The 14,965-nt window shown below is 39.7% G+C and overlaps 1 protein-coding gene across 3 annotated transcripts; it reads right to left on the bottom strand.

Moving 5' to 3' along the window:
- Positions 1-3,771: 3,771 nt before the first annotated feature.
- On the bottom strand, positions 3,772-12,389 carry LOC133904734 (pyridoxal kinase). Of its 3 annotated transcripts, none has more exons than XM_062346247.1 (13): positions 12,236-12,389; positions 11,858-12,020; positions 11,134-11,227; positions 10,943-11,047; positions 10,691-10,774; positions 10,481-10,554; positions 9,961-10,025; positions 9,779-9,842; positions 9,533-9,598; positions 8,353-8,409; positions 4,910-4,954; positions 4,759-4,812; positions 3,772-4,253 (listed from the first exon to the last, which is right to left on the bottom strand). In XM_062346247.1, exons 1-13 carry the CDS (start codon positions 12,328-12,330, stop codon positions 4,113-4,115), a joined length of 1,107 nt encoding a protein of 368 aa, XP_062202231.1. In that variant the 5' UTR covers positions 12,331-12,389; the 3' UTR covers positions 3,772-4,112. The 3 variants fall into 3 exon arrangements, with proteins under 3 accessions (XP_062202231.1, XP_062202233.1, XP_062202232.1); XM_062346249.1 differs by having other exon boundaries at positions 12,272-12,377; XM_062346248.1 differs by having other exon boundaries at positions 11,858-12,011; positions 12,236-12,364.
- Positions 12,390-14,965: the final 2,576 nt, after the last annotated feature.

Genomic DNA, 14,965 nt, shown 5'->3' with positions numbered 1-14,965 from the left:
CCATCGCCACCCTGGATTTCAGATTTCTGTTTCCTCCCCCTTTCGATTATGGTAGTTGAATTGTCCATCAGGACACATGGTTTTCATGTGCTCAAGCATCATGGAAGTGATAATGATGGCGACGTGTCTTTGAATGGTACTAATACTAATAAGCAATTAGCTTGTCGGCTTCGTGTGGTTGATCTGCAGCTGACTCATGGAGATTAATCAGCATACTACTGACCTTTGGTTTCTTTTCTGATGTCATTTTCTTTTGAGATTTTGAGGCTCACTGATTTGGCTTGAGCTGAAATTCCTCTCTCGGTTTTCTTGGGTTAGTCTGTCGGTTGCCATGGCTGCCTGCTTTCAAAGTTCAAAGTTGAAATAGTGAGAAGATAAAAAAAGGCGACCTGGTGATGCAGTGATCTTTCTATCTCTTACGGTCTTACCTCACCTAAAAAGGAGTCAACCCGAGAAAGGAAAGGACGTAAAAAGATGCAAGCGACGCCGCAACGGATTGCCATACGTCCATCATGAGCCAGCAACTTGAGCACGGATTCAAACGTGCCACGTACTCATGAGTTTCTTTTTTTTCTCTCGCAGTGGCACGTACTTATACAACCCTGCTAAAATTGAAAATGCAAAACTGTAAGAGGGATAAAATTAATCGTCTTCCTGTTAATAGAAACGTCGTCTGTTACTAAAAAAAATTCTATTCTGATAAGATATTTATAATAACCACCCAAATTAGCCTTGATTCTCACCTAGTTTCGAGTTCACTTGAATTCAAACTCTTTCTCGCAGCGGAGCGGTAGGAGAAAATGAAAATCTTGGTGTTCCAAACGAGGACCTAGATGAGAATATGTGAAACTTGTAAGGTGCCTCTCGAAGAATCCAGATCCGGACACCGCACTCCCAACTAATCGTCAGCCACTCGTTAATGGCGGGAGCGGTGCTCAGGCGGGCTCCGCAGGTGGTGGGGCCCACGTACCCGGTACCAGCAGCGACGCGTGGGGCCCACGCGTGACTAGATCACATCTCATCCCATGCGGCTCTCCTCTGGGTGCGCGTGTGAAGGCAGGCAGAATAAATTAGCGTTCACGCACGGCAGGGGCAGCGGCAGGGCCGTCAATCGAAAACCGTACGGCCACGCCGATGGGGGATAGATTCTCCGTCTAGTGGTACTAGTACAGTATTAAGGTGCGCTGATTCTTGCAAGAAACAAGATAATTTATATGGAACTGGTGGTTGGTTTTTGACTGGTCCTGCCTCCATTTTCATTTATTTGTCATCAGTTTTTTATTATAATAATTTTGATTTTGTGTTTTTTTAAAAAATATTTACAAATATTTAAAATTATATAATACTAATTAAGTATATTTCACAACGAATCTAATGATACGAAAGTTTTAGATATCTATAAACTTTTCGAAAATAAAGGTAAGGTTAAAATTGATATGGTAAAAAGCTGATGATAAGTAAATAAAAATGAAGATAATAACAAATTAAGAGGAACGACTAGGAAATGATATCGTGTGAGTCCCCGTTCGTTGATCGGTCATAATTGTCAAATCTAAAAACCAAAATAGAAAGGCTAACGTAAGGTAGGGAAGATTCCCTTTATATTCAGTAGGAATTAGACAGGTGCAAAAAAGCCTGAAGGACGAAAGTTCCAACGAAGCCTTGCAACAAAGCACAAAGGACATAGAGTGTAGCGAAGCTTTAAGGCCGAAGGGATGCGATGAAACCAGAAGGACGAAAGGTCTAATGAAGCCTTAAAGCTGAGGGAAGGCAGCGCGAGGACCTTCGGTGATAAAGTGAAGACTAACTTAAAGAGGGACCTGCAAGTTAGCTGGAACCTGATAATGAAATGATTCAAGGGAGATCTCTAGCAGCCTTGACGAAGGGTCTAGTGTGGTCCCCAAGACATGTCTAGATTTGGTTGCTTAGCACAATATAGGTAGACAATAAATATAACACCCTGAGATGTTTTAAAATATTTTCTAGTGTTAGCAGAAATATTACTGTGTATAAGGGGTAAAGATGTAATGATAACAGAAGTGGTTAATATATACCTATAAATACGCTCACTCACCCGATATATAAGAGGAGATAAACAATTATTACATCAACATTTATTGCAATGTTAACTATGTTGCAATCACGATCACAATAAGAACGTTTCTGTTTTTTTTTTAATTTTGTAATAGCAGGATAATCACTTAAAATTGTGTTTCTCACTCAAATCACCCCCTCAAAACGTTTGACTATTTTGTAATAGCAGGATAATCACTTAAAATTGTATTTTGTAATAGCAGGATAATCACTTAAAATCGTTTGAATAATAGGATAATCTTCAGGGATCCGAATATACTAAACTAGTCAAACGATTGTACAAATTGATTCTTATTCACTTCAAAACGTTTCTAGAGAGAAACCGAATCCAAAACCATGCCATATGAGGCCTTATTTTCTTTGTATTGCTTTCCAAAATAGAAATTTATGAAGATCCAAGTTTTCTTCTAATAAAAGTCCAGGTCGGTTTGGAAGAGAAGAATTGGTCTAGCAATTTTTTAGCATTTGATTTAAATTTACGTTAAATTATAAGGATTTGGATCTCAAAACTATCTTTCCAAACAGATCCTTAGACTAAGCCAAGGGATTCACTTCACGGCGCAGATTCTCGTTGTGAAGGGATTTTCGTTCCCTTCAGCGTTCCAACGATTTCCCTTCACGGTTCTCGTTACGAAGGGATTCCCAAGGTCATTCCCTCCATAACAGGATTCTCTCTCTTTCCTTCGTGATTCCCCTCGAAGAGAAGCTGTTGGAGATGAGAGAAAATAAAGGGAATAAGAATAGAAACGGGAAAAGGAATCGGGAAAAGAACGAAATGAAGAGAATATGGTTAAAGATAGTCTTACTAGTCGGTCAGATAGTGTGTATGGGATGGAGACTCAACTCCACCAGAAGAACTTTAAGATCTCCCGACGTCACTCTGAGTTTGATTTCTTCCCATGTAGTAAGATGAAATGAGGCGTCGATGGAAAAAATCAAACCCAAATTACTTCTAGATACGGGTTTTCGTAATTTTTCCCAGGACTAAGAGAACAGTGGAAATTATCAATCTACATGTCATTTGAAATTCTCGTGTTATTCTAAATCCCCGTGTTCCAAACATGACAGTATCTATGAAATTCTATGCTAGGATTGTTTACATCTTTCAGCCACAAAGCCTGGCAAGTCCTATACTAACGATACTATCATCTTAATAATATGGCAACACAGTTGACAATCTGCCCTCAGAGGCTGAGAGGAAGGAAGCAACTTTATTTTTTCATATTTATTTTCTGTTATTCTGTCCTTCGTTCGTGTGAATAAAGCTGTCTCCACGTTGGTTAGATCCCAAGGAAATATATTCCAAATGAAAAAAGAAGAAGAGAGAATTCCAGCCGTGTTGAGTGCAGATCGCACATGATCTTCTCCCTATTCCATATGGCAGGCAACTTGATAGATGTATCATGTTTGCAGCAGCCCTACTACTTTGTGGATTTTGCTACTCCGGATAAAACCATCGTATCATATAAAGACATGTTTAAGCTACAAAATCCTGGAAATTACTTTTTTTAGAAAAAATATTGTTCAGAAGCTGATCTGAGCTTCCGACAACACAATTTCCGAAACACAATGAACAAAAGCACAGGTCAACCAAGACACCACAAAAACTAAGCCTGGAGTTCATCGACTAAGTTACAGAACAAATCAACACAATTCGTTGCCGCCGCAGCCACCACCACAACAACAATTGTTGTTTATTCATTGGAACTTCAAAGATGCATATACCATTTGTACAATCTCTATCTCATGCCCATGGCATTCTGACAAATTGTTACAAAAGCAGCCTGCTCATTATTCATTGTTTCTGATATTTGATTCTTTGTGATTTTGGAACCATGGTATAACAAAAACAGTATGCCAAAACTGAAGTCATGAAAGTTGGGGCAGAGGAACTTGTTGGAGATCCTGGCATACTTGCGGAAGACCAAAATTGGTTTAAGAACACTTCCAGGAGCTACAACAGCTTTCATCCCCCACTTTTGTAATTATTGATGATGCTTCCCACGATTACTATGGATTCAGCTATACTTCACGGCCTTGCATGTAACTGCTGGGTTTCGAATGTCATCCTGGCTTTGAATCAACCGGATCTCTAAGCTGCTAGTTGATGGGTCAAAGCCAGCCCTTTTATAATCTTCCACAGTTTTTCTTAGGAGTGCCTACGGAAGTAGTAATGTATTGTACATATAACAGTGTCAGTGTCACAAAGTAACATAGTCCTAGCAAGCAAACTGGATTGTAATTCCTAAAAAAGTTCCAAATTATTGTCCAGGTGCGACAATTAGCTGGTCAAACTTGTCATTTTACATTTTACACAACATGGAAGCCTTCTACAAAGAAAATGCACATGAGCTTAAATTACCACCTGAACCAAACCAGGTACTGCAACAATTTAGCACATGGCATGAGTGATATATAGGAGAAAGGGTAGGCGAGAAACAGAAAGCTAGCAGGAGGCTATCAGTAACTAACCAGTAAGAACTGTGCCCAACCAGTGAACTGAGTTTCCTCTCTTAGTTGTAACTATACGCGGCGAAAATCAATGAAATACATAACCAGAAATCAGGACTGCTAATGCATCATGCTGCCAAGTTCAGCATACATAAGACATGACAAACAGCCCTAAAATTTAGATCATTGTAAAGAGTAGCATGGCTGAGATACCTGCAAACTGGATACTGCCAGTTCTGCTGCTGTCTCGAGGTTATTAGGATATTTCTGCGTACATCAGAAGTGAAGCAACCATGTGTTAGAAACAGGAAACCATGACAAGATAGATTCAACAGGGCAATAGTGAACCTTCCCCGGGACTCACATTACTCCATCCTAGTAGAAGAGCAGTTGTTAAATCTCCAGTTCCCTGCGCAAAATGGAGCCGGGAGAAATTTTATAAAACCGATGCATTATTCAATGAACTATTCACCAGTAATGCTACAAACACCAAGCTAGCAATGCAGAATATGTTAAAGGTCCCCGTCACTCCTTTTTCTCTACCACTATCAACTCAAAATCGCTTGATCAACTTCTCCTATAATTACAAGATATTTCACAAGCACGCAACTGAAATCTAAAATCATATACCTGAGATTTCAGTTCTACGGTCTAATTTCTAATCAGCGAAAGGATATTAGTCAACACACTGATAAATTCATCTTTTCAATTGTTTAAAAATGTAGGTGTTTGAATAGGGAAGATTTTAGACTTCACAGCTAAAATTATTGAAGTTCCAGATGCACCATGTATTAATACATCTTGTTCCTCAAAGATGCAGATTTACTGCTTGAGTGTTTCGATAAGGTTAACCTGGGATAGAAACATAGTGTCACCATTTCTATTTTCTTAAGCAAAAAAATGGTGGGCTAAACAAAAAATGTACCATTAAAAGAAGAAGAAAAATGCTTTTCCTGGGATTTGAGCACAGCATTTATTGAATATAATGTAAGATCGTTATCTACATGTCTGTCTGTACTAATAAAAGTGCCAGTTTCAAATTTGCTATGTTCACACTTTCACGCTTGGCACTTTTCATCTCAGCCGTTCATGCACTTGATCATGTGGTTGTCTCTCTGCCATCCTTAATGCCAATAATAAGCTTATGCCTTATATTTAAAGCTTGTAGCTTATCTTGTGTGCTAATACAATTGTATTTTGTAATTTCCTTTTGCTGACATGGATTTCACATGCTCACTCCACACTCCAATCTAGACATCAGCTATGCCACTCTGTTCCCTACACAGCAATCTAGAAGATGATGATAAAAAAAACTAGAGATATTGAAAGTGCATCTAGCCTCTAAGTATGATTTTAATAATTAATGACAATACCTATAGACTAACAATGTTGTTGAGAATTGTTAGTAGGTTGTTCTATAAATGATGCATGGAGAAGAGATATGCATCAAGATAAATGAAACTCTATGTGATGCTCAGGTAAGTGGTGACAATACCTATGAACTAACAATTATATTAAGAATTGTTATTAGGTTATTCCATATAAGATATATATGAAATAAAACATGGATTCATTGAAGAATGACATGAGATCAAAAGAAATGCATCGTAGTCATTGAGCTCTTAGTGATGCTCATGAGAAGAAGGAGAAGCTCAAGAAGATCGACGATATACGTGAAGGCTAAGTCACTTATGGAGACTAAGTGCCTAAAGGTATAAGATTGTCAATTATGTTTTATGGACTAACCCGTATTCTTTGTGCTTGAGAGTGAGTTAGGGTTATGATCTATAAGAAGACACGAGTTGAATTGAGATATTCAATATGCCAAGAGTGAAGAACAAAGATTTGACTCCATATATGATAAACTGAATTCAAGAAGCCGGATACAGAGTGATTTTCTATGACAAGACGGTGAAGAGCAAGTGATGCTCGGCTGCGATGGACCATCCGGTAGTGAAGGGCAAGCAAAGGGCTTGGCGCTGAAGAATCAATGCGGTGGTGAAGGGCGAGTGAAGGTTTTGCACCAATGGACCGTGCGAGGCTATGGGAAGCTATGGATTCGAAGATAATCAAGAAGAGATGGAGTGAAGATTATATGAACGTTGGCAACCCTCAAGTTTTGAAAGAAAGAAGCGATACTTGAAAGTATTCAAAGGTTCAAAGTGGTTCAAACTAGTTTTATATTTGAATTTGAGTATAAGTATGCCGCACTATTAAGAGGAATGCAACGTAGAAGAACTTGACGTGTCTCAGTGCTCAAGAGTATCTAACCTACCCAAAACTAAGAGACACAAAACACCCACAAACACCGAGAACCTGTTTTCAACTTGGGTTTTTGTTGAGAATTCGCTTTAGGAGTCCGGTGCCGAAAGTGTGGAAGTGTTCGAATCGGGTTTCGGAGTGTTACTAGTTTTGATCCAATGTGTTTAAGATCATGTTTTTTGGTGGGATAGGTAGCTCTCTGAATAAGCTTTCCGTAGAGCCCAAAATCATCAAAATCGAACATCAGGATCAAAAGTTATCGCCGTTTTTCAGAGGGTCAGCTGTGCTAATTCCGGAAGTTCCGAATGACATCCGGTTTGGGGTTCTCTATCGTGTTTTGAAATTTCAATCCAAAAGTTCCGAATTGAACCCGGAAGTTCCGGATTCTAGGTCAGTTTGGAGGTTCCGAACTTGATCCGGACAGGGATCCTCGGGTGGGTCTAACTCGTGTAATCCGGAAGTTTCGGATTGTACTGTCTGTTGGCTATAACGGCTAGTTTTTGGGGGTTGGGTATAAATACACCCTCACCCCCTCTTTGTTGTGCTACTAATGTCTCCACGAAAATACTCAAAACCAAAGCCATTAGAGCTCTCCCCTCCCCGATTTAGTGTGATATTTGAGAAGAAAAGTGAGTTGGGTTGAGAGATTGAAAGATTGAGGACAAGTAAACTAAACTCCATTCTTGAGCGCTCAAATTGACCGGCAAGAAGTTCGTCGTCGCGTTTGTTACTCTTAGAGCTTGGAGCTCCTAGGCGGCTAGGTGTCGCCGGCGAGCACCCAAGATTGTGGTGTGCCGCGGGAAGTTTGTGAAGGCTTGTATTTCGCCTCCGCAAGGGATGAAATCAAGAGTGAAAGCCCAAGCTCAAGTGTAACCAAGCTTGGTGAGGAAAATGGTTAAAGGAGGCTCGGCTCAAGTGTGACCGAGTTCCTCAAAGGAGACGTAGGAACCTCAAATGGAGGTATCCGAACTTCGGGAAACAAATTAACACATCTCCTCTCTTGGTTTGCTTGTTCTTTGTGTTTTTGAGCTCATTAACCTTCATATTTGGTTTTGCTCAATCTATGTGCTCGTACTTGTTTGAATGCAGGTGATCCGTGGAATAGCAGGAAAATATTTCTTGGAACCTATGGCGATTTTTTATTTAAGCTAAAACTCATTAGGTGTAGCTAGATCTCATTTTGTTGCTTTGTATAGTCGGAAGTTTCAGATTGAACCTGGAACTTCCGGTGAACAATAATTTCAGCACTTTTGATTAGAGTTTTGTTTCATATCTTGCTAGATTTGAATAATCTTTCACACCCTAGGGTTGTAAGTTTCACACTTATTTATGATGATTGTGTACTAGTTGAGCATAACATATTTAGGATTTTTACTTATGAAAAATTCATTAGTTTATTTTTCACTGCAAGTTTAGCCGAATGGTTAAAGTGGACAATTTTTTTTTTGTAAAAACGCCTATTCACCCCCCTCTAGGTGACATCATTGTCCTTTCAGATATACCAATATATAAAAAGTTCATCTATTATCACCGCGAAGCACATACCGTGAAATATGCAGGTATCTTCGGTATCTCAATCTTAAATTGTTCTGGCGGTTGTTCCTGAAAGAAAAAGAAAAGGTAAATTTCCTGTACACGTGATATTAACATAGCAACAAGACACAGACATTTGGAACCAACTCAAAACCAGTTCCACTGTGTCTATCTAAACAAGTAAAACATAACTTATAAAATTGTGTATTCATGTCAGCTTTATCAATTATCAGATGCTGATAACATGATCGATGCTATAAACAAATTGGCTCAGGTTCAGGAAATTGATCCAGAATTCCTAATGACTAAACTCAGCCAGTAAAACAGGGCAGGAAGCCTCCATCAATTTGGGTTGCCTGAACTTGTTGCATCCGGGGATCAGAGTGTAACAAATTAAAAGCAGGATATTTTTGGCAAGGAATAAGGGGAATCTGGCCAATATACATGTTCATGATTTGTCCGTGAATCACCTATTTAATTATTAAAAATTATGATTTACTCAAAGTCAAACAAAATTTACCCAAACCTATACGGTTATTCCGGCACCCAGTAGAAGTCAAGAAGTTTGATCAGTTATTGCGATAAAAGGCAAGTTACCACCAAAAACATGTACATTTCCTGAATCAAGAATAGACCAAATTGCCCATACAGGTTTGGTGATGTTACATGACACAACTGTAAAACACAAAATATCACTTGTAAATCTTAATCAATGCTAACCTAACTTCCTCAATGTCAATGTGACAACACTACAACATTGGCCTAAATCTATAGCAGATCTGTAATTGTGAGCGACACAAACTAGACCTTCAAACTGACAAGAGACCACTGTTCAATAGTGTGTGCCTGGCCTATTTGACAACTATTCCACAAGAATATACCAAAGACCCGAGACATCCTACTGTATGGACCGATCAATAGTTCATAGCCAGCCAAAAACATCCGAGTACACAACCTGGATTACTTATGTACATGCAGGTGCTGTTGGCTCTGGAATTTGCGTGTGTAAGCGTATCGATGTGTTCTGCTTGCAAGACTCACGTGGATATTTAGGTCAGATCAATACTTTTTGTAACCTTCATACTTTTGATGAATAACTTTACTTAACAAACATTTTTTTCATTTGCAACTTTAGTACATTGATAGTAGCATGTAGATAGATGTCAACTGCATAATTTTGTTAAAAGTTTACCTCTGTTTTTTTGTGACTTCCAATAAGGAGCAGCTTGCCTTCAATAAGTGCACTAGTTATCACCACCTGAAAGATGAAAGCAATCAAACACATGGATACACAAGTAACTGCACTAGCAGGCGTTTTATGAAGAATTGAAGATAGAAACAAGGAACAAAGGAAGTGAATCATAGAGGCCATAAGTAATTCTATGTAGCCCATAAAATACTTTTATAGGCTTATTTATCAGTTAGACAAGGGGCAAACCTTCTGTGGTCCAGCACTGTGGAGCGTATTGCAAGCTGTCAAACCATCTTGTTCGGAGGTGATCCTGTAAGTATATATTCAATCAAGAATGCATGGAATTTGATACTATGATAGGTATGGCAATATATCAAAATAAATGGAATTACTCTTTTTTCTTTTTTTTCAAAGAATGTCATGGCTACCTCAATCCAGTAAGTAGTTCAACTTCAAATTGATTAGGTGTAAGCATCGAAGCAACTGGGACAACCTATAGATGATTTCATGGGAATGAATCAATTAGGATGGCATATATGGGGCCTGTAAAGCAATATGAGCATGCCATGAAGAATGATAGCTCATAAATAGCATATTTGAAATGAGAGGCCCTACTTCTATATTTTCACTCAATAGCTCAATTAACAGAAGGGAACACAAGCTAACAATACCAAGTTCTGAATAAAAGGTAGTAAGACACATAACTGGCTCTAATCACTTCTACAAGAAATATATTATAAATATATTGTTGTATAACAAAAGGTAACAGTTCAGTGTAAGGAAGGGACTTGCTTATAAAATCCGCGAGCACTGCATGTTGGCATACAGTCAAAGCTTGTATTTGCTACAAATGGCAGCATTCATATGCTAAAAAACCTAAGAATGGGCAATTTCCAGCATTTGACATCAAATGAGATAAGATTAGAAGGTCATAATGGATTAAATCACCTTCTGTTGATAAACAGATATTAAGTCCTCAGGGACATATAATTTTCCTTCATCGCCAAGAACTGGGTCGCAAACTGCAGCATGTTTGCAATTAGCAAACATATATTAACCATTTCTAGTCAGTCTTTAGTAATGGCACAATTGTCCCTATAAATTTGGTAAAGAAGAAACAAATATGCAGATAGATAATGAAAGGTGAGAAAAGATTACCATATACAAGATCAGGATTGACAGAACGTAATTTGTCGACAACTTGTAGCACGGTATTTAAAAAGGAAACAGAGCCTATATAACCTGAGAACCATAAAGCATGTTACTTTGTGCATAGTGAACCATATTTGGTAGTAAACAAACATGAATATTGGCCTGACATATTGATGAAATATCAGCAAATCAAATTGCTCTTTCTTTGGCATGAGCGATTGGTAACTCTAAGTTGAAGAAGTCGTAACAGTCATTCACCTGTCAATAAATGGGTATAGTGCAATAAATCATTTTCCTCCAGCCCTTCAATAAGATCCCACAGCTGATTGCCATTGAGAACCTGTCCTCTAAATGTTGGGTATCCTGAGATAACACATAATGTGAATTCTTTAGGTGTGCCAAGCAAATTGTACACGACATGCTGTATGAAGCACCCCATCTACCTGTACCTGTATGATTAGAAAACTGTACAGAGTTTATCGGATCCACATCAAAGCCAAGGAGTTGCAGGGGAAAGACTGCTGATTTATTGCCAACGTACCCCTGAATTAAAGCAACGCAGCCTGAGCGGAGCATACATCTCAAATCAAAAAGTGAAATGTGTAATGATCTCCTACTTTTGAACAAGAACCATGGAGCTTGTTTTGGCTAACAAATCCCTAATCCAAGTATCCAACCCAACCAGATGGACGCAGCCTGAGTGGAGCATACATCTCAAATCAAAAAGTGAAATGTGTAATGATCTCCTACTTTTGAACAAGAACCATGGAACTTGTTTTGGCTAACAAATCCCTGATCCAAGTATCCAACCCAACCAGATGGACTGGGAACCAAACTCGTGACTGCCCGTCTTTCACAAAAACAAAAGTCTTAACCGCTGAGCCATCACGCAACCTCCATGACGCCATTCAGTGGTCTACAGTCACGCTGCATCATATATGTATGGCATCAACTCATCAAGGAAATACTTGCAAGGACCCAACCTAAACCTACACTTGCAAAACCCACATCCAATGAAACGTTGCACACCGTGCTCCAGACTCCGCAGAGTAGTGTTCTTAGCCTAGCCTACATGGTAGAAGCCAAAAAACACTGCTTGGCTCCCGAACACACGCACCGCTCACAACTTCATACCAGCCATAAGGCGCGGTACAGGGAGAGGCAGAGTTGGACCTGGACGGTGTGGGACTGGATGCTGAGCACGCGGCCGGTGTCGGACGGCAGCGCGATGGACAGGATCGGCGGCCGAGCCATCGCCGGAAGCGCCGCCGCCCTGCTCCTCCTCCTCCGCCCCCGCCGCAGCAGCGCCGACCACCCGAACCCCTCCCTGCAGGCACTGCACAGCACAGCGCAGAACAAGCGAGGCTTACGGATCACTCCTACCTCCTGGTCAAACTCAAACACGAGGAAGAGAAGAAGCTATCGAATCCGCCAATCTCCCCTCTAATCCTCCTCTGACCTCACCCAATCAGCTGGCTAATGAGGAGAGCTTGCTTGCTCGATTTTCCTCTTGATTCGTTTACTACTGGTAAGACTTGATTCCCTACGCACCTGGGGGAGCGCGGGGAGGAGGGGAGCGGGGCCCACCTCCACCACGAGGAGCACGCGCGAGGGAGCAGTGGCGTCGGCGGCCCGGCGGCGGTCATGCGACGCGGAGGCGAACGAGGAGAGGGCGCGGGGGGGGGGGGGGTAGTGGACCAGTTCTGTGCGGTGGACGGCGGCGGGATCGTACGGCCGAGCCGCTTGGCGGATCAGGACCGTCCGTTACGAAACACGGGCCTGGTCCCCTTCCCCTCGATGCCGCGTGGGAAATGGTCGGGCTTGAGGTGGGCAGCAGGGCAGGTCCCAGATTCCAATTGCGGCCCGGGCCCATAGAGAAGGGTCGGGCTTGGTAATACGACCATGTGCCGTATTTGGGCCCACATTTGAGGCCTTGCTTAACGGGCCGGGGTATTTGGGCCTAGGCCCGCCCACATTTGGGCCTAGATTAATGGGCCTTGGCCCATGCAACCCACTCCCTGCTCACGTGGTCGTCGCTGACGAGGATAGCCATCTCTAGCCGTAGGCATGTAGCCTGTGTCGCAGGGCGATTCTTATGGTGAACGGGCGAGCACACTACACGGACACATGTCAATATGTGCTTGGGTAGGCGGAATTTACTTTGGATTTCGAACATCCAACTAATTTTTCTCTCAAATCGTAACTCTGTTTTCGAATCCGTTTAAATCATAATATTGTTTATAATTAATGCAATAAAATGAGAATAAATATGCATATATACATTCGTATTTTTTATTTCTTCAAAAATCAACATTTTGAATGTACCGTTTCAATACTCTTAGTGTACTGTTTCAACATTTTTCACACAAATTATTGAACTAAGTTTTGAAAAGGTTAAATGCCTACAAAGCCACAAATTACAAGACTAGACGGTGAATTGACAAATGTTGAACTTGGTTTTCACTTAATGTTGAATGCATATGGAGGTGTAAAATTGCAAGAATGAGACCAAGAATTTGAATAAAATAGGACGCGCACCATCCTGACTTAGCTTAAAAAAACTTTTGAAGTATGTGAATCCATTTGTTGATGGACCCTGATAAGCCATGCTAACCGTAACATACTTTTGGCCCTACCTACCTATAGGAGGCCCCATGTCATAGCGTGCACATTTTATACACAATGTGCATATTTTCTAATATTTGTCGTTATAATTGTAACGTATAATATCTGTATTTGATAGACTATAACTTACAACTAGTTCAATAGTTAAAAGAATTGGTGAGATACATGCGACTGGTTTCATATGGAACACAACTGAGAAATATTACATGCATATTTAATTTCGACAAAAAATATATAAATATCACGTATAAGGTTAGTTTCTTTATCACTTTGTCGCTAGTTTTCACTTTGTCATGTAGCGGGTGTTCCTTTTGATGTAAGGTTTTTATGTCCATGGTATTCATCCTACTAGCCCGAATATCAGTTTCAAATCAAGAATGCAAATATCTTTGGCTACCAACACCTTGCAATGAGTAAAAAAATACGAGTAATCTTTTCATTCATGCTAACTTAAGAAATCTCGTGCTATAGGGGTGGCTTATACCTCGCCGTTAATCAAAATATATGTATCTTGTTGTATTAACGTTGGTCTTTACAAAACACAGAACCAATTAAAAAACGTCTTTACCACCACATAGTCATAACGTAATCCGTTGTGTAGTATATAATCTCGCTAATGGATTTTACTGCATAATAACACTCTGTTAATATTATCGACACTTGTTTTTGTTACGTCCAAATTTTAACCAATATGACAACCACATCATTGATGCGTAAAAAATAATTTAGCATGAGCTAAGAAGTAAAATAAATACAATGTATACACCCTATAACTGAATTGTGCATGAAATGTGATACACCTTAGGCATTGCATGTAAAAAGGAAGTCAAACAAAAAACAATAAAATTTAAAACCTCACTCTTGCTAGCTGGTTTTATTCTCAGCTTGACACCATGCTAATGTTTAGAATCAAGGCGAGGTTTCATTTTCTTACGCATTCCGCCATTCGCCTTTTACCCATGCAAGTCAGATACCAATAAGAAAGAAATTGTTAGTTGCATGCTAAAAATTCATACGAGAGTTAGCATAAAGCATTAGGCCTTTTCTTTATATATGGAACTGCTTTAATATCTTCTAGCACATCATTTTTTCTTTTCAGAGCATCATACACTAAATATATGAATATCACACTAAAATCACATGTTCACCAATGTGGTGATTATAGTGTTCACATAGTTTTCTTATTTTGTATATCTTGTGACATTTATATTGCATATTCGTAGTCTTATTTGCAACTCAAGTAATTCACACCACAATCCTTTGTATCAGCACAAAAGTTGCATAGTAAATACCATGTCATATTGAAACTTAACTCCAAATCTTCATAAATTCAACAAACCATGAGGAAAACCATAAACAAAAGAGGCCCCTACGGGGAAAATGGAAAACAAGCCACAACAATACTTGACAACAATGAGAACAAATTAGAAAGAAACAAAAGTTCATACAAGATAAGAATCCCATTGTGCGGTATATAATTTTGCTCATGGATCTTACTGCATAATAACACTCCGCTAATATTGCTGGCACTTGTTTTTGTTACTACTAAATTTTAACCAATATGGAAACCACACCATCGATGCGTAAAAATAAATTATCATGAGCTAAGGAGTCAAGTAAACATAATGCATTAGTGAATGAAATGTGATACAACTT

This window comes from Phragmites australis, chromosome 22 (assembly GCF_958298935.1).
Source record: "Phragmites australis chromosome 22, lpPhrAust1.1, whole genome shotgun sequence".
Taxonomy (NCBI): domain Eukaryota; kingdom Viridiplantae; phylum Streptophyta; class Magnoliopsida; order Poales; family Poaceae; genus Phragmites; species Phragmites australis.
This window is presented reverse-complemented; position numbering and strand designations above follow the sequence as displayed.

Coding starts and splice junctions, on each gene's coding strand:
- LOC133904734 (XM_062346247.1), bottom strand. CDS start 12,330: ATGACCGCCGCCGGGCCGCCGACGCCACTGCTCCCTCGCGCGTGCTCC. Junction 10,026..10,480: donor TATCTGTTTATCAACAGAAG/GTGATTTAATCC, acceptor AATCATCTATAG/GTTGTCCCAGTTGCTTCGAT. Junction 4,813..4,909: donor TTCTACTAGGATGGAGTAAT/GTGAGTCCCGGG, acceptor TGATGTACGCAG/AAATATCCTAATAACCTCGA.